The sequence below is a fragment of the Puma concolor genome, chromosome B1 (genome assembly GCF_028749965.1).
Source record: "Puma concolor isolate L17-30 chromosome B1, mPumCon1.1.hap2, whole genome shotgun sequence".
Lineage (NCBI taxonomy): Eukaryota > Metazoa > Chordata > Mammalia > Carnivora > Felidae > Puma > Puma concolor.
Window position 1 is genome coordinate 74,927,325 of NC_141670.1, and position 19,095 is coordinate 74,946,419.

The following is a 19,095-nucleotide window of genomic DNA, read 5'->3' on the forward strand; positions in this document are numbered from 1 at the left end:
ATTAAGATTTTTCTTAATTACAACATCAAAAAAAAAAACAAAAAGAAAAAAGGAAAATTATTTAAATCATATATTATATTTGACCTAACATATCTAAAAGTTATCATTTCAACATATAATCAATATTAAAATTACTGATGAAATATTTTACATTTTTTTTTTACTAAGCCTTTGAAATCCAGTGTGTTTTTCACATGCATAGCACATCTCAATTTAGACTCATCCCATTTCAAGACCTCAGTATCCCTGTCCTAGTGGCTATCAAATTGGATAGAGCAATTCTATATACTTCTTCTAAGATCTCATTTTGTTATGGCATCAACTTTCACCTCTGTACATAAAAGTCTCAAATCCATATCTTTAGTCCCGGCCTATTTTACAAGTTATCATCTTAAACTCAACCAGTATTAAACCAAATTTACCTCTTCATTTCCACCATTTAAAAAAAAGGAAACCCAAATTAACACCTCCCGATTTCCTAGTTCCTTATTTTATTTATTTCTTTTGGGAGAGAGCACACACAGGCGAGTGGGGGGAGGGAACCCAAGCAGGTTCCAGGCTGTCAGTGCAGAACCCAATGCAGGACTTGAACCCATGAACTGTGAGATCGTGACCTGAGTCAAAATCAAGAATCGGATGCTTAACCAATGGAGACACCTAGGTGCCCCTCCTTGTTCCTTTTCCTCCTAGATACCACAGTTCATTCAAACCCAGGATCCAAATTTCAGAGCAAAATTCACTCTTCCCTTTCCAAGTTTGAACCTCAGTTTTCTTGTCTGTAAAATAAATGGCAGCTACTGTATTTACCTCCTGGGTCATGTGGATTCTGAAGGATAGAGTGCCAAGCACAGCATATGGCATCCATTCTCCTTCTCTCCATTCTTCAGTTGGTTTCATACCTGACCCTCAGAATTATCTTCCTTCCTAACAGACATGCAGGTATGTGCAGAGAGTATGGAGAGAGGCAATAGGGACTGTTCATAGTGGGGGTTCAGACCCTGTGTGATCTTTTATTCTTGTAAGCTTATAAACGAGATTCACATTTGATCTCTTTGATACAAAGAGACACATTCACTTAGGAAGGAAGCAATGATATTCTTGCAAGGGAATTTGTTGTAATAAATGTGATTCTCATTTTGCAATCTAGCTCAGAGATCAGAGGCTATACCATAATGGCTTTTATTAAGGAAACTGTATACTTTCTTTCATGTTGTAATGGAAGATATGTCAGTAGAGATCAAAAGGAAGAGAGAACGCTCTGATATTTACAGCAAGAATATTATTACTAGCTGACATTATTAACACTAGTTGTTACTTAGAATGACTCAGCCATATAATACCAAGCAGATGATAATTATGTAGAATAAAAACAGAAAATAAAGGATTATGGCCATGTAGTAAGAGCTAGGTCTTAAAACAAAAACCTTAAATGTTGAGTCAAAACCTCTTTTCCTTTTCCTTTCCCTTTATCACTCCCAGTTTAGCTGCACAAGATTCTACCATGTGAAATAAGAGTTACTGAATTTGGCCTGACAATGTGTCCCCTGTCTTAAATAGGATAGTAAACAGAGATATTTTAGACCCCAGCTTTGGAACAGTTAAATAAAGTATTTAACTCAACAAGAAGGTCGATAAGTTGAGGAAGGGATGATTTTAGAACATGGTGGCCAGAGGCCTCTGTATCTGTTCTGGGGTCACAAAAGGTTCCTAGATGGGCTGGAAGATATAAATCAGCAGAAAAGATGGAGAGGAAAAAATTAGACGCAGAGAAGAATGAAAATTAGGGCTAAGAATTTGGTGAGTGAGAGAAAGAAAATGGGATAAGCTATTGTATCTCTAGAACTCTTAGGAACAAATACAAAGAATCCACTTTTGTGTCAAAGATTGGTCTTTCTGAGCACCTGTTTAAGTTTACTGAATCCCACTGAAAAAGAAAAGAAGTATCTCTGAGTAAATGGTCATGTGTATGGTCAGTTGGATGAGCTCCCATTACACTACTAAACCATTTTCACTTGCTATCCCTTTATCCCCTGATCAATGCCCATTGAAAAAAAAAAAAAAGGGTAAGGTGAAACTATACCATATCCATTCCCCCAATCCTCAGAGAGCATGAGTGTCCTTGTTTATTCCAATTACTACCAATAGTATTCCAACTATGAGAATCCAATCTTCCAGGAAGAGTGTCTATTACATATAAAATATTGAACCATTGAATAAAAAATGCATAATTCAGGAAGCCCTTCTCTCTTAGATGTAAAACTCCTGTTTCAACCTATTTCACTATGTTAGATATAAAACGTTTCAGTATATTAGATTTAAAACTCTTGCTTCAATACTTATTTTAGCATTCATTTATGCATTTAGAGAGACAAGTCATGATTTTGCTAGAGTACGTAACAAGAAGAAATGGGTTGTCTCCAAACTAGATGGATATTTTCAAAAGGTCACTGAACAGCCTTCCTTCTATTCATGTTAAAGTTGTTATATTTGGGTATGTCTTACTACAAACGCAATTATGAAAATACAAAAGAAGATGAGGGAGTTAGAGATACACAAAGGCAAGAGGCCTTTCTGTGTATGTGGCTATCATACAGAGTCATCAAATTTCTAGGGGAACAAAAAAACGTCAAAGACAATCGAACAATTGTGTATACTATGGTAGAATTAAAAACTGTGGCTTTTTATTCTCCTAGATTGAAAAGATCCTGCCCCACACAAAACAAAAGCTCCAATCTGAGGGTTAATAATTATGAAAATAATGTGTTTTAATAAAAATGATGAGGTGACTCTAGGGATCCAATAACTTTAAAAAGAAAAATATAAATTCCTCCAATAAGACACAAACGAGTGAACTTTGCGTAATCTTCAGGATTCCAAAATAGATTATGAAGAGCATCATTTCTGAACATTTAGACAAGGAAGTGATGACCAGGTGCTGGCATGAGGTCATGAAGTCCAAATCACAGCTGATCAAATAGACTTCATTTTTTGGACAGGGTTACTGGAAGCAATGGAAAAGAACATTTTTTAGATGCCTATTTCATATGAGCCACGTATAAAATCCAGAAATAAATCTCATTTAATCCTTACCCAAATCCTACAAAATAGATTTTTTTTTAATCCAAATGGGACATACGAGACTATCGAAACTCAAGGAAAGTTGTATCATTAGTTAAAAGCTGCAGAGTTGGCATTCCGAAGGGCTGGTCTGGTCTGAATAAAAGTTCACGTTGTCACCTGAAAGAGAAGCCTCCAGCAGGCTGGACAGGGCAATGCAGAAGGCACAGTGCATATGGCCTTCAAAAAACACCTTTGACAAAGGACCTCCTAATCTTGTGAACAAATGCAGAAAATGGGCTGCATGATAATACTCTTCGATAACACTTCAGAAGAGATTTCTGTTGTCACTAGAGGGCTCTCTACTCTTTCTTGATGCAGAAACAGATGATGCTAGGGACACCAGCAAAACTGTCAAATGATGGCCCCCCGCCGTCCCCCTCCCCCTCCAGTGCAGCTCGACTCACCTTTCCTCTGTGCAGCTGCCATTTTCTTGTCCTTCAGATTCCTGTGTTATACACTTTAACACTAGGTTCTCAGATTGTACCTAACAATGCATGACTGATTCGAGGCTGACACAAATTGTTTTATATCCTTTCTGGTGTCTTTTTTTTTTTTTTTTTTTCCTCAAGGGGCTTGTAGGTTTTTTCAAAGGTAGAAACCATGTTTTATAATTCCGTTTCTCCCGTATCATCTATCAAAGGCCTGAGAAAGTAGAAGGCACTTCATACCTGACCATCTGTAGGTTAATCTAGGAAATTTCAATTGCCTCTTCAGTACCTTTTTCTCTCAGTTGTTCTTCATTGAATTTAGGTAAATCTGATGATATGTAAAAAAAGCCACTGAACCTAGCTGCTTTACAAAATGAAGCCACTGTTTCAGATATATAAAATTTATGATAACATCATTGTTATGCTCCATAAAACTTAGATGCAACAAAGTCAGCGTGTCTTTTGTGTATGAAAACTTGTTGAACTTCATCTTGTATTTCCTATCCCTTCTCTCTACTGCTTAGAAGCCAACTGCTAGTTTAATCTTACCTTAAACTTGCCATCAGAAGAGAAAATGCTAACCCACTTATTATCATAGTCTGCAATGATTATGTCCCCACTGGGATGCACGGCTACTCCTGTGGGCCGCTGCAGCTGCCCGGGAGAGCGTCCTCGTATGCCAAACCGACTTTTGAACTGGCCATCATTGGAAAATATCTGCAAAACAAATGACATCCCTTGGAATGTGCACTAGCACAGGAATTAGTGAGGAAAAAGGAGTCAAGAACATTTGTCATATGTACTAGAGGTCAGACCATGCAAACTCTAGCTGAAGAAAAGTCTACTAAAAGTTACCCTTTCTTTCCTCGTACTGTGGATCTTAAACTCTTACATAGGAAAGTATGCAATTATGTTTTATTGTGTAAACAAAGGTACATAATTAGGGGCCATACCTGTACACATTGGTTGTTGCTGTCTGCAATTAATATCTTTCCACTTGTAGACGCAGCTACCCCTTGAAGATTTGTAAATTCTCCTTTATTTCTCCCTTTGGTACCTAGAAACAAAGTATAAAAGCACAGAAATTAAGCAAAAGAGAATTGTTAATTTTAATGTTTTTTAATGTTTATTTGTTTTTAGTGAGAGAGAGAGAGAGAGAGAGTGAGCATGTGTGCATGAGTGGGGGAGGGGCAGGGGAGAAGGAGAGAAAGAGAATCCCAAGCAGGCTCCACGCTGTCAGTACAAAGCGCAACTCAGAGCTTGACCCCGTGAACCGAACAGGGAGATCATGACCTGAACTGAAATCAAGAGTTCAATGCTTAAATGACTGAATGACCCAGGCACCCCAGCAAGAGAAAATTAGATCTCTCAGTTTCTTCAAGAGAATTAGTCAGGCTTCCATAGGTAAACTGAGAATGTATTTTTTTTTTAATTATACTTTAAAAACAGGGGCGCCTGGGTGGCGCAGTCGGTTAAGCGTCCGACTTCAGCCAGGCCACGATCTCGCGGTCCTGGAGTTCGAGCCCTGCGTCAGGCTCTGGGCTGATGGCTCAGAGCCTGGAGCCTGTTTCCGATTCTGTGTCTCCCTCTCTCTCTGCCCCTCCCCCGTTCATGCTCTGTCTCTCTCTGTCCCAAAAATAAATAAACGTTGAAAAAAAAAAAAATTTTAAAAACAAAAACCTCCCCCACCATTACCTAATCCATATGCTCCTTAACTTCTCTTCCAGACCAATAAAGTCTTTGCAAAATCACTTTTTTAGGCAAATAAGCAATCTTAAGTCATAACTGCATATTACTTTAATATTGCATTAATAACCATATTAAAATATATTAGATTTCACAAAGAAACAATAATAAAAACTAATACTACAATCAAGGATATGCAACAAGAGAGGGCCTTATTTTAGAGTTTTGCCAAAATCCCACCCTCTCACTCAGCAGTTCTTAGAAGAATCCCAACTTGAAGAAACTTCTAAGAAGAAGCTTTCAGTACATTTAACAAACCACGAAGTCTCAGATGTTATAAAACTATCAGGCTGATTTCTTTTTTTAAGTTTATTTATTTTTGAGAGAGAAAGCACAGGGGAAGGGCAGAGACAGAATCCCAAGCAGGCTCTGCGCTGTCAGTGCAAGCCCAATGCAGGGCTCTAACTCACAAACCATGACATCATGACCTGAGCTAAAATCAAGGTGCTTAACCGATGAGCCACCTGGGTGTCCCAGGCTGATTTCCATGTACTGATTTACTCATGCAGTATTTTCAAAGACTCGGTACCTCATATGTAGTATATTCTTCCTGAAAACATACAAGATATCCTGACAGAGCACTTTCTGGATTAAATAAATACAAAAAGCAAAGGAAAGTTAATCAATCCAATAATATTTTCATCTATACCAGACTTTTTAATGAGAGGTGAGGCAGGAGAAAAAAAAAGCCAAGGTGTCTATGGATTAACAGATTTCTGTTTTTGTTTCAAAACAAATGTTTACAACTTATTTCAACAGGGCCATGTAAATATTAATGAATGGAAATGGACTGAATTGTGCTCAGAAATGACCAGGAAGGACATTTAAGTTTTCATGGAGAGAGAGGAAGCTATGCCTTCAGTTTTTTGGCACTTCTATCATTTCATTTCATCATATCATTTCATTTTTTAAATCAGATTCACAAGAGGAATTTGATATTTTGGTTTTAGACATCAATGCCGTGCCTTAGGCACACTTAGACAATGGCACACTGATAGTGGCTGACGTCAAACACATGCGTAAGCACTGCTTAGAAATAGTTAGACTCGCCAGCATTACCCTGATTCCAAAACTAGACAAAGACCCCACTAAAAAAGAGAACTATAGACCAATTTCCCTGATGAACACGGATGTAAAAATCTTTAACAAAATATTAGCCAACTGGATCCAACAATACATTAAAAAAATCATTCACCATGACCAAGTGGGATTTATACCTGGGATGTGGGGCTGATTCAATATCCGCAAAACAATCAACATGATTCATCACATCAATAAAAGAAAGGACAAGAACCATATGATCTTCTCAATAGATGCAGAGAAAGCATTTGACAAAATACAGCATCCTTTCTTGATAAAAACCCTCAAGAAAGTAGGAATAGAAGGATCATACCTCATGATCATAAAAGCCATATATGAAAAGACCCAACGCTACTATCATCCTCAATGGGGAAAAACTGAGAGCTTTCCCCCTAAGGTCAGGCGCAAGACAGGGATGTCCACTCTCATCACTGTTATTCAACATAGTACTGGAAGTCTTAGCCTCTGCAATCAGACAACACGAAGAAATAAAAGGCATCCAAATCGGCCAGAAGGAGGTCAAACTTTCACTTCTCGCAGATGACATGATACTTTATATGGAAAACCCAATATATTCCACCAAAAAAGTGCTAGAACTGATCAATGAATTCAGCAAAGTTGCAGGATATAAAACCAATGCACAGAAATCGGTTGCATTCTTATACACACCAACAATGAAGGAACAGAAAGAGAAATCAAGGAACCAATCCCATTTACAGTAGCACCAAAAACCATAAAATACCTAGGAATAAATCTAACCAAAGAGGTGAAAAATCTATACACTGAAAACAATAGAAAGCTTATGAAAGAAATTGAAGAAGACACAAAAAAATGGAAAAATATTCCATGCTCCTGGATAGGAAGAACAAATATTGTTAAAATGTCAATATTACCCAAAGCAATCTACATATTCAATGCAATACCTATCAAAGTAACACCAGCATTCTTCACAGAGGTAGAACAAATAATCCTAAAATCTATATGGAACCAGAAAAGACCCTGAATAGCCAAAGCAATCTTGAAAAAGAAAACCAAAGCAGGAGGCATCACAATCCCAGACTTCAAGCCGTATTACAAAGCTGTAATCATCAAGACAGTATGGTACTGGCACAAAAAACAGAAACTCAGATCAATGGAACATAATAGAGAACCCAGAAATGGACCCACAAACATATGGCCAACTAATCTTTGACAAAGCAGGAAAGAATATCCAATGGTATAAAGACAGTCTCCTCAGCAAATGGTGCTGGAAAACTGGACAGTGACATGCAGAAGAATGAACCTGGACCACTTTCTTACACCATACGCAAAAATAAACTCAAAATGGATGAAAGACCTCAACGTAAGACAGGAAGCCATCAAAATCCTCGAGGAGAAAGCAGGCAAAAACCTCTTTGATTTTGGCCGCAGCAACTTCCTACTCAACACGTCTCTGTCTGGAGGCAAGGGAAACAAAAGCAAAAATGAACTATTGGGACCTCATCAAAATAAAAAGCTTCTGCACAGTGATGGACATAATCAGCAAAACTAAAGGGCAACCAACGGAATGGGAGAAGATATTTGTAAACGACATCAGATAAAGGGTTAGTATCCAAAATCTATAAAGAACTTCTCAAACTCAACACCCAAAAACAAATAATCCAGTCAAGAAATGGGCAAAAGACACGAGTCCACTTCTCCAAAGAAGACATCCAGATGGCCAACCGACACATGAAAAAATGCTCAACATCACTCATCATCAGGGAAACACAAATCAAAACCACCATGAGATACCACCTTACACCTGTCAGAATGGCTAACATTAACAACTCAGGCAACAACAGATGTTGGCGAGGATGCAGGGAAAGAGGATCTCTTTTGCATTGTTGGTGGGAATGCAAACTGGTACAGCCACCCTGGAAAACACTATGGAGGTTCCTCAAAAAATTAAAAATAGAACTACCCTACGACCCAGCAATTGTACTACTAGGCATTTATCCAAGGGATACAGGTGAGCTGTTTCGAAGGGACACATGCACCCCCATGTTTACAGCAGCACTATCGACAATAGCCAAAGTATGGAAAGAGCCCAAATAAATGTCCATCCATGGATGAATGGATAAAGAAGATGTGGTATATATATACAATGGAGTATTACTCAGCAATCAGAATGAAATCTTGCCATTTGCAACTATGTGGATGGAATCAAAGGGTATTATGCTAAGCGAAATTAGTCCGAGAAAGACCAAGTATCATAGGACTTCACTCATATGAGGACTTGAAGATACAAAACAGATGAACATAAGGGAAGGGAAGCAAAAATAATATAAAAACAGGGAGAGGGACAAAACACAGGAGACTCTTCAATATGGAAAAGAAACAGAGGGTTACTGGAGGGGTTGTGGGAGGGGTGATGGGCTAAATGGGTAAAGGCATAAGAAATATACTCCTGGAAGCATCATTGCACTATATGCTAACTAACTTGGATGTAAATTTAAAAAATAAATTAAATTAAATGGTAAAAAAAGAAATAGAGTCTCCTGAAACAGATTTTGGGGTTTAGGAAATGAAATTGGCAATGGAATTAAACTCAGAATAAACTGAACAGAACTGCTGAGTAGAAACATCTTACTTAAACCACCTGGTTCTCACCATGTAACTGAACCCAAGTCCATCTGCCCAACGCCCAGCAAAGTCAATCACTTGGAGGCATGGAGTATGCTGCAAGGAAAGGGTTTATTCCAGAGGCCAGCAAAGGAGGACATGGGAGGACAAGCCTCAGGTCTGCCTCCCTGCAGGAGGAGAGTCCAGGAATTTTAAAAGGCAAACAAAAAGGTCTGGGTAAACACCTGCAGCTATGGTTCTTAGTCTGCAGCTGTGGATTAGGCCCAGTCCCGTTAACCCTTTGGTTACCAGCTTCAACTAGACGTAATGGTAGTCGTTTTACGGAAATCCTGGACTCCACTCCATCAAGTTTACTCATCACCTCTGTATCTCATCTACTCTCACTAAGACAAAAGAAAACTTTGAGATAAAGATTCTCAAAAGAACATCTTCCATGTTGCAGAAGAAAGGTTCTATTTTATTTCAAATGTTATCAGAAGAGATGATGTTTTATACTTGATCTGCATAGATTCCCTATAATATGCATGTACATGATATCAGCTAACACTCTTTTAAAATGATGTGTTGGTATCTGTTGGTCGAAGGGGAAGGGGTGTTTAGCCCTTGAGGGAGGATGTGCCAACATGGTATTAGCTTTTGGTCATTCCCTCTGATGTCTGAATAGCGGCAGGTGAAGAGGTACAGCAAAACTGAAGGACCAGGAAAAAAAATACTTCTTCTAAAACGCACAGTCTATAAATACTTTTTTAAAGGTAGTGGGGGCAAGGCCAGACAAAACTTAGCTTGTCAAAAACATTTGATAAAAACATGGAAGTTATTAGCAAGATAAGTTACTAAGGACCAAGTAACGAAACATAGTAATACAGCAAGAGTCCTCCAACTGAGATTGGAACGTGAACTAAAGAAGTGACTCTGTAAAGAAACCCCAGGCTATTCTAGGTCCTTGCTTACATAAAACTGGAAGTGTAACCATGGCTTAGAGGACACACAGGTAGTGAAAAGAAATACTGAAAATAGGGGAATAAAAGCCACCTAAACAGAGTAGATGGACACTGGTGCTGTGCTTCTGGTCCACATAGGGACAGAAACCTGCCTGCAGCCCTCTTTTATCTAACCATTTGTCTATCCTGCTAAAGACAAAGCCGATTCTACTCCAAAAAGGCTCTGCAGGCAGCAGGCTGGCGTTTGAAAGGAAGGAAAAAATTATGGAGACAATGGTACTTTAGTAGAAGTTAAGGGGTGCTTTAGTCAAAAAGATTTAATTTTCCTTCTGAAAATATAAGAGGTGATGTTGAAGGAGGGAAAATACATGTGCACAAATTACTGACACTGTTTTTCTTTGCAGAAATAAAGACACATTTCCAAGTGCAGGTAACACTCGGGAGGACATTCTGTTGGACCCCATATCAATACCATTTGGAACAAGGCGAAGGAAGGGTCTATGCTGAGTTTGAAATGAACTGAGATGTTCAGCACCTACCAATACTGGGTCATAAGAGCAATGGAACCTTGTCACAAAAGACCACACTGTTGGAAAGAGGTTCTACAGCCTCTACTGAGCTCTGGGTGTTGGCCCAGCTCTTATTCTTGGTCTCAAGTTAACTAGAGCTGGATCCTGTTGCCCCACATATAAATAAGGTCACAGGGTTGAAAGAACATCTGTTAGTCCCAATTTGCTTATATATTTTTGAAAGAGCTAGATGGAGCAGGCACTCCCATTTTAATTTTATAACATTTGTTTTTAAAAATCTTTTTCTTCAGTGGGGCATCTGGGTGGCTCAGTCGGCTAAGCATCTGACTTCGGCTCAGGTCATGATCTTGTGGTTCATGAGTTTGAGCCCTGCATTGGGTTCTGTACTGACAGCTCAGTGGCTAAAGCCTGCTTCGGATTCTGTGTCTCCCTCACTCTCTCTGCTCCTCCCCCGCTCTCGCTCTCCCTCTCTCTCAAAAATAAAAACATATAAAAATTAAAAAAATATGTATTTTTAAGCCACATGGATTGGTATCCAAATAGCTGGGGTTGGCATGATTGGTAATACCCTCTGATTCTTATGAGCAACTTTGATCTTGTCAGAAATTATTCATCACCATTTAAAAAAATTCTACTTGAGTCTTAAGCACAGCAGGGTCACAGTGTTACTCCTGAAGATCAAAAGAAACCACCAGCATATTCTTGAGGAACAGCTAATGCTATCTTTACTAGCAGATAAACTACAAAAATCTTGATGATGAGCAATAATGTGGAACTATAGTATATTATCATTATGCTGAAATGCGTACAATCCAGGTGTTTATAAAGTGTCTTGGGATCAAAATAAAATAAATAGAAATTCCAGAAGTCAGAAATAATTTGGGATCATGCTTTACTCTTCAAGACTTTTAGTATATTCTATTTAGACTATAGAAAAGTACTCCCATTCCATATTCTACCATATGATGAAAACTAGTTCTTTAATAATGAATATAAATGTATAACACAAACATACATAGTACTTGCAACATCTTTTCCTGACTACTTTGATTTGGTGGTTACATTTTGGCTAGTAAAATGAGTAACACCAGTTTTAAAAGTAATTATAAATAATTTGGCAACAATTCCATAAGATAATGAAACTCGTTTTTCCCAGATGTTAAGCTAGCTGATGAAGCATGAAATGAATTTTTAAGCCAACAGCTTCTCGTCTGTGCACCACCCCCCAGACACTCCCCCCATGCCTCCAGAAGATTACAGAAGGGAAGCTCCTGGATTGGAAGAGGTGATCGATAACTGCACACTTCCGAATCCCACCCCCATTCCAACTTACTATGAAAATGAATGCAAAGTAAATCTAGGTACTTTGAATGGGATAACGCAAGAGGATGACACTGATCAAAATATGGGGTCTAACATAGGATTTTCAAATTAGCAGGTGCTTCAGCAAATCTTTGCTGAATGAGTGAGTGCTCAGATACGTTATTAATGACTGAGTAAATTACACCCCACATTACATCATGGAAAAACGAAACATTCGGTAATATTTATAGCACTTTCATAATATGTTCTCTCGTGTACTCCCTGTAACAACCCCATGAAGATAAATATTATTGTTCATTTTATAGGTGAGAAAACGAAGCTAGACACATCACAAAGGTAGTAAAGACACAGAGAAAAGAATAAAACTCAGTTTTCCCACTCTTTTACATAATACTTTTTCTAATATGCACATTGTTGTGTTTTTTTTTTTTTTTTAATTTCAAATAACCTCTACACCCAACGTGGGACTCAAACTCATGCCACCAAGATCAAGAGTCTTAGGCTTTACTGGGGTACCTGGGTGGCTCAGTTGGTTGAGGTCATGATCTTGCGGTCTGTGAGTTCGAGCCCCGCGTTGGGCTCTGTGCTGACAGCTCAGAGCCTGGAGCCTGTTTCAGATTCTGTGTCTCCCTCTCTCTCTGCCCCTCCCCTGTTCATGCTCTGTCTCTCTCTCTCTCTCTCTCTCTCTCTCTCTCTCTCTCTAAAATAAATAATCATTAAAAAAATTTTTTTTAAATAAGAGTCTTAGGTTTTACTGACTGAGCCAGCCAGGTGCTCCTGCTTCTTTCTAACTGGACTTTAGAATACTGGGTTTTTGGGGTGAAGATAATGACCTCTGAGCTCATATGGATCATGCTTTCTCCATAAAACCCTTAGGAGTTCCATTCCTTATCACATGGTATTTTAACTGTTTAACTGTCTCTCACTAAACTGTTGAGTTCCCCAGGGCAAGGGCAACATCTGTCCTGTTTGTTGTCGTACCCCATAACACAGCACAGTGCCGAGCACTCAGGAAATATTAACGACATCTTTTCCCACTTGAAAGAGTGGGAAAACTCTTCCCACAAGAAGAGTTCTCAAGCATGAGATTCTCGAAGGGGTGTGCCAGGGTCCCTGTAAAGACTTCAGATGCCAAATTAGCATGATCTCTCTCCTCCGGGATTTTAGTGTGGAGAGGTGGTGGTTTGGAGAGGTGAGTCAAGGGAGAAGAGGCATAAAATATCACATCTTCCTATAAAGACTCCAAACTTACGTTAAGTGATTTTACACATCCATTTTACATTATAAGAAAGCACACTGTTCTCGAGTACAAAAGAGTACTTCACTCAATACTTCTCCCCGACACATTAAGGTATGGTGTATGAATTACATCATTTGGAACAATTCAACTGCAATGCTTTCACTCCCTCCCACATCTTCTGGCTTTCCCTTTGTTCAAAGACTTTCTTTGGTAGCTGACAAAACCAGCTCATGGTAGTCAGCAAACTCTTGACAGTGCAGGGAAAAATAATCCCCATGTTTCATCAACAGATGCTCTAAGCTACCTCCCTAAACTCATTCAAGATGGTTTTCAAGTACAATATCAGAATTAACACAATAACTCATTCACAGTGGGCATATAATTAAGTTTTCAGGTGTGGGAGGTATCAAATTTCTCAACTTTGGAAAACCACAGTAGTTAAAGGACATTTTAGATGAAGAGGAATCGTTGTGCAATTAAAAAGGCACGGGTGTCAAAGGCACAGGCAGCTTGGGTCCTAGCCCAGCAATCTGAGCCCCCATCCCTTCAGTGGTAGGGATAATTATATGCTGTCCTGATAATTGGCTCTTGAGGGGCAGGAGCTGCGGGAGGAGCTCTGATTTGTAGCCTCTGCCCACTCCTGTAGTGTAAATGCTCCCATCCTGGCTGATTTCCGGCTACTGACAGGGCGTCACTGAACAGTGATGGGGAGGCAGAGGGCATGCTGGCATGCACCACATATTATGTTGTGGTAGGTATATTACACCGTGGGGGCATTAGCAACTGAAAGCGTATTATCCCTACTACAGAGTTTAAGTAAGATGACATATGGAAATAGACTGCACAGAGCCTGGCTCAGAGAATGCTTAGTCTTTCTTCCTGAGTCTGTTCCCCATCCTTTCTCCCTGAACCACACTGAAGCTCATGATTTAAAGTAACTTCTCTCAGGGCACCTGGGTGGCTCAGTTGGTTAAGTGTCTGACTTCAGCTCAGGTCATGATCTCGTGGTTTGTGAGTTTGGGCCCTGCGTCCGGCTCTGTGCTGACAACACAGAGCCTGGAGTCTGTTTTGGATTCTGTGTCTCCCTCTCTCTCTGCCCCTCCCCTGCTCATGCTCTTTCTCTCTCTCAAAATTAAATAAAAATGTTAAAAAAAAATTCTTAAATAACTTCTCTCTACTTTTCACTCCCAAATTGATCTTTATCACTGACTTCTTTACTAAGCTCCAAACCTACACTCCAAACTGCCTATGGTACACTTCAACCTGGTTGATCAAAACTGAAATATACCTCCCTTCCCCTGACTATCCTTACCTTGGTTGATAAGGATAAGAATAACAACAGCCAACATTTATTGCCTCCTTACTACGTGCCTGTACTGTCTGAATACATTTTACATATATTATTTTGATCCTCACCATATGAAGTATGTATTAATACCATCCCATTTTACAGATATAGAAAGTGAGGCACAGACGGTTAAATAATTTCCCCTAAATCATACAGCTAATACACAGCAGGATGGGATTTGAATTAAGCACTCAGGCTTTTCAGTTCTTCACTGCTTAGGTTAACTATTACTTCTACACTACAGCTATGAATAATGGGTTACCTAGTATTACCTACTTTGCCTCTCTAAAGTGCATTGAACATCATTCAGTGCCAGGCACTACTCTAAGCTCTTTAGTGTATCAGTTCATTTAATCTTCACAACCCCTTATGAGGTACATTATTCTTATCATACCCATTTTATGGAGGAAAGTGAGGCACTGAGAGGGTAACTTCCCCAGGGCTGCACAGATGAGAAAGTGGCCATGATGGGGCCGGGACCCAGGGCAGTTCAGAGTGTACAGCCTGAACCACTGTTCATTCACTCTACTGCTCCACATCCCTACAGCATTCAAGCCAGACATCAAGAAGTTTGGTTTGGCCACCGAGCCCTGCCCTCTCCCTCCTGAGCATTTCTAAATCTCCCATTTCCTCTCCACTCCATCACAACACTCTTAATCTGCCACTTGTAATAGCTCGCGTGGACTCCTGCAGGAAGGGGGCAGCTCCCTGCTTCCTGGGAGAGACTTCGGAGGAGTCGACCTCCTAGAAAGCCCCCCAGGCTCTATGGAAACAAGCAGCTGTAGTAACCCACTGTACCACTTTACACGGTGCAGTGCCTCCCCATTGCCCACACAGCTACGGGTCTCAAACGTCAGTGTGCAGAAGCATCACCGCAGCTTGTAGAATGCAGATTCCTGGCCCTCCCCAGAGACTGAGAAACACAGGTATAGAGAACAAAGTCCAAGCTCCTTATCAAGGAAACAACCTTTTCTCTGCTTCTCCTTCCTTTGGGGCTCCAGGAAGATGGAATCATTTATGGTTCCTTGAGCTATTCAGTTTCTCACCTTCATGACTTTGCACCTGCTCTCCCTTCGTCTAAAACCCCCTTGTTTCCTTCCATCTGACACTCTTTCTCTTTCAAAGCCAGCTTAGGTTTAGATATCATCTCTGGGACGCGTCTGTGACTCCCCACCACCTGCCAGCCTCCTCCCTGCCACCCCAATTTCTGTATCTTGATTCAAACTGAAGGTACATTTTTTTACATTATCTTTCTCCTTCGGACTGTGGCCTCCTCTAGGTCAGACTCAGAATCTCATCCCTCTTTATACCACAATCTAGCCAAGTGTCTGGAACATAGGAAGTGCTGAGACAGCAGAATTCCATCTAACTTGGGGGTTGGGTAATTGGTGAAGAAGGCAAAAATTTAAGTCAAATTTACCCCTGAAAATCTCTTATGTCACCCAGAAAGTGATGATTCACTTTCACGAATACACAAAACCAACACATTATTTACGGTTGTCGAATGAACCCTAGTACATGTTATTATGAAAACCATGTATCCTGCAGCTCCTGGGTGGTTTAGTCAGTTAACTGTCCAACTTCGGCTCAGGTCATGTTCTCATGGTTTGTGAGTTTGAGCCCTGTGTTGGGCTCTGTGCTGACAGCTTGGAGTCTGGAGCCTGCTTTGGATTCTGTGTGTCTCTCTCTGTTCCTCCCATGCTCATTCTCTCTTCTCTCTCTCTCTCTCAAAAATAAATAAATAAGCATCCAAAAAATTAACAGAAAAAGAAGAAGAGAAAACCATGTATCTTCAAGCACAAAATCAGTGCCATGAGAAGCTCCGTATGTGTAAGACCAGTTGAGGGAACAGCAGAGTCATGGTTGCTCCTCCTGGCCCAAGTGTGCAGCTGAATTCCAATGAGTTCTGGATTACACGTGGCAGCCTTCGACACATGCACAGAGGGATTGCTCAAATCGTGCATGTTCTATTATCGCGTGCCCAACAGCCTAATCGTACAGAGAGACTTAAAGTTCTAAAACAAAGGTGAAGCCAGGGCGCCTGGGTAGCTCAGTCGGTTGAGCGACCGACTTCGGGTCAGGTCATGATCTCACGGTTTGTGAGTTCGAGCCCCGTGTCGGGCTCTGTGCTGACAGCTCAGAGCCTGGAGCCTGCTTCTGATTCTGTGTCTCCCTCTCTCTCTCTGCCCCTCCCCCACTCATGCTCTGTCTCTCTCTGTCTCACAAATAAATAAACTTTAAAAAAAAATAAGAAAATAAAACAAAGCTGAAACTGTAAAAAAAAAAAAATTGAACTCTTCTTTTTTTTTGTTTGTTTGAATATAATTTATTGTCAAGTTAGCTAACATAGTATACAGTGTGCTCTTGGCTTTGGGAGTAGATTCCTGTGATAAGTTGAACTCTCCTAACTATTAATATAAACTCTACCTGTTGTAGCCAACAGCACAGAAGTTGAGAAGACAAGTGCTTAGAAGGCCAGCAGTGTTTGTCTGACATTGCCTAGCACAGCTCCTGGCATGAGAATACATGTGAATGGCTGCCCTCGAGCTTAGTGTGTTGCTGCCTGTGTGTCCCCGGACCTCAACACTGGGACCTGACAGTGGTGAGAAGGAAGTTAAATCATGCACATAGGTCACAACTGGATCCTATTCAGATGGGCAAAGTACTTATGCAAAGTAGTCGTCTGGGTACTGTTGGGGTTATAAATGATTAAAGACATCATCCTTGACATCAAGTGATTTACAATCTTATCGAGAAGTAAGACCCACTCATAAACAATAATAATCACAATGGACTCTAAAGGAGAAGGTGATACTTGAGGGAAGGATAAAATTGGGGAAAGAATTCGTAGATAAGGTGCCTGGTGCGGTGGGCTCAACACTGATTTGTCCAGCCTCACCTCCAGCAAGTGCCCTCACTACTTCCATCCCTCTCTCTCTGCCCCCCTGCATCTGCTCACAGGACGTGTCCCTCGGAAACGTCAGTCATGTTCACTCCTCTTCACCTTGCCTTTCCTCCCCACGCTGATCCTCCTACCTGGAATGCCACTTCCACCTGTCAACCTCGACAACTCCTCCTCTTTGTTCAGGTCCTCCCTTAAATTCTTTCTCGTTTTTGTAGCTTTCCATCACCTAACGCATGGTATGAGAGTTAGGTGGTCATACATCTGTCACCCCACACTGAAAGCTCCTTGAGGGAGGAGATCTCATTTCTTTCATCTATATACTCCCATCACCTGGCATAGTGCCTAGCAGGTACCAGGTGCTCTAGATATGCTTTTGGAGCTATATTATTGCACAGTGAGTGGTGCTTTTTGGCTAGACTCTGGATAAGAGCATAAAGTTAAGGAGAAATAGGCCATAAGACCTGCCTTCCTTTCTGCCCCTACATAATAGATGCTTAACATCTCCCAAAGGAGACCATGAGGGTGAGGCCCTAATCCAATATAACTGGTGTCCTCACAGGAAGAGAAGGAAACACTAGGAATATGCATGCATAGAGGCACAACTATATAAAGACGAAGCAGCAAGAAGGCGGCCGTCTAGAAGACAGGGAGAGTGGTCTCACAGGTAACCAACTCTGGCACCACCTTGATCTTGGACTTTCAGCCTCCAGAACTGTGAGAAAATAAATGCCCTTTGTTTAACGCACCCAGGCTATGGCATTTTGTTATGGCAACCCTAGCAAACTAAGACAGCATCTTTACTTTGTGAATAAACTCAGACATAGCGCTGTATGTCAGGCATTGTTCTAAGCTCTTTACAGATGTTTAAACAATTAAAACACTTTCCCACCAGGCCCAGTGAATCACCAGTGAATTCTCAACGGGTAGGAGGCAAGAAGAGTATACCTCCTTCTCCCTGGGGCAGGAGCTGGGAATTCAAAGTCAATATTATTGGGAGGAAACAACACCCTCAGAGGTACATCGAGTGAAAACCACAGGTGGAGATGATGGAGATTAAAATTAATAACAATAGGAAAATAGTAGCTACCAGTAATTGAGCACTGAGTTCAGAAAGGGTAAGCTACTTGCTCAACTGTTGAAGAGAATTAGAGTTCAGACCCAAATCTTTGCCTTTTTCTACTTGGCACACTGCTGGGGTAAGCAGACTGAGGTCACTGGCTGGGGCAGGGGGTGGGGGTGGGGCGATGGGGTAAAGGTTGAACAGGTGACTGAGCGTGTTCTCAATGGAGGAGATCAGTGGGCAGCAGGGAGGTAAGTTTTTTGTTTTTTAAGAAAAGGTGGTAGGGAAAATCTAATGACCTTTATTTGCCAGGTGCAAATCCAATAGTTCTCGTTTATTTAGCTCCTCCAACATACCAGGCATTAAGCTTGAAACTCAAAACAGTTCTGAGCAGCAGATATTTGTGTATTTTAATTTTATGGACATGGAAACGGGAACGCAGACAAGGTGAGAGACCTGCCCCCGAGTTCAAGTAAGTGGCAGAACTGGAGTGGCGGACCTGGGAGGCTCCTAACCCCACCCCGGCCCCAGCTCATCCATTCTGCTTTGCAGGTGTAGCTACAGATTCTGCACCCACACTGTACGTATGGCCAGTGCATGTAGGAGGGCCTCCATGCTCGGACCAGACAAGTTACATATCCTGTCATGGTCTTTACAAGACTCCGCCAAAAGTATTAGCACAGAGCCGCTCTGCCCAAGAGTGTTCCAAGGAGCCTGGGTTTCCCAAGATGTCCCATGGAAAAAGTTCTCTGCTTGGAAAAGTCTGGTGG

General features: G+C 40.8%; 1 protein-coding gene and 1 long non-coding RNA gene across 15 annotated transcripts in view; both read right to left on the reverse strand.

The window, feature by feature from the left end:
• TRIM2 (tripartite motif containing 2) overlaps positions 1–19,095 on the reverse strand; it is a 163,924-nt gene that overhangs the window by 16,374 nt on the left and 128,455 nt on the right. For all 14 annotated transcript variants that reach the window (XM_086704077.1, XM_086704078.1, XM_086704072.1 and 11 more), the window contains 2 exons: positions 4,502–4,605; positions 4,098–4,265 (listed from right to left, as the gene is read on the reverse strand). In XM_086704077.1, coding sequence (XP_086560203.1) covers positions 4,098–4,265; positions 4,502–4,605 — 272 coding nt within the window. The remainder of the gene's footprint in view (positions 1–4,097; positions 4,266–4,501; positions 4,606–19,095) is intronic.
• Positions 2,741–4,091, reverse strand: LOC147581698 (uncharacterized). Its single transcript, XR_015250169.1, has 2 exons — positions 3,091–4,091; positions 2,741–3,001 (listed from the first exon to the last, which is right to left on the reverse strand). It is a non-coding gene; the product is annotated as an uncharacterized LOC147581698 (long non-coding RNA).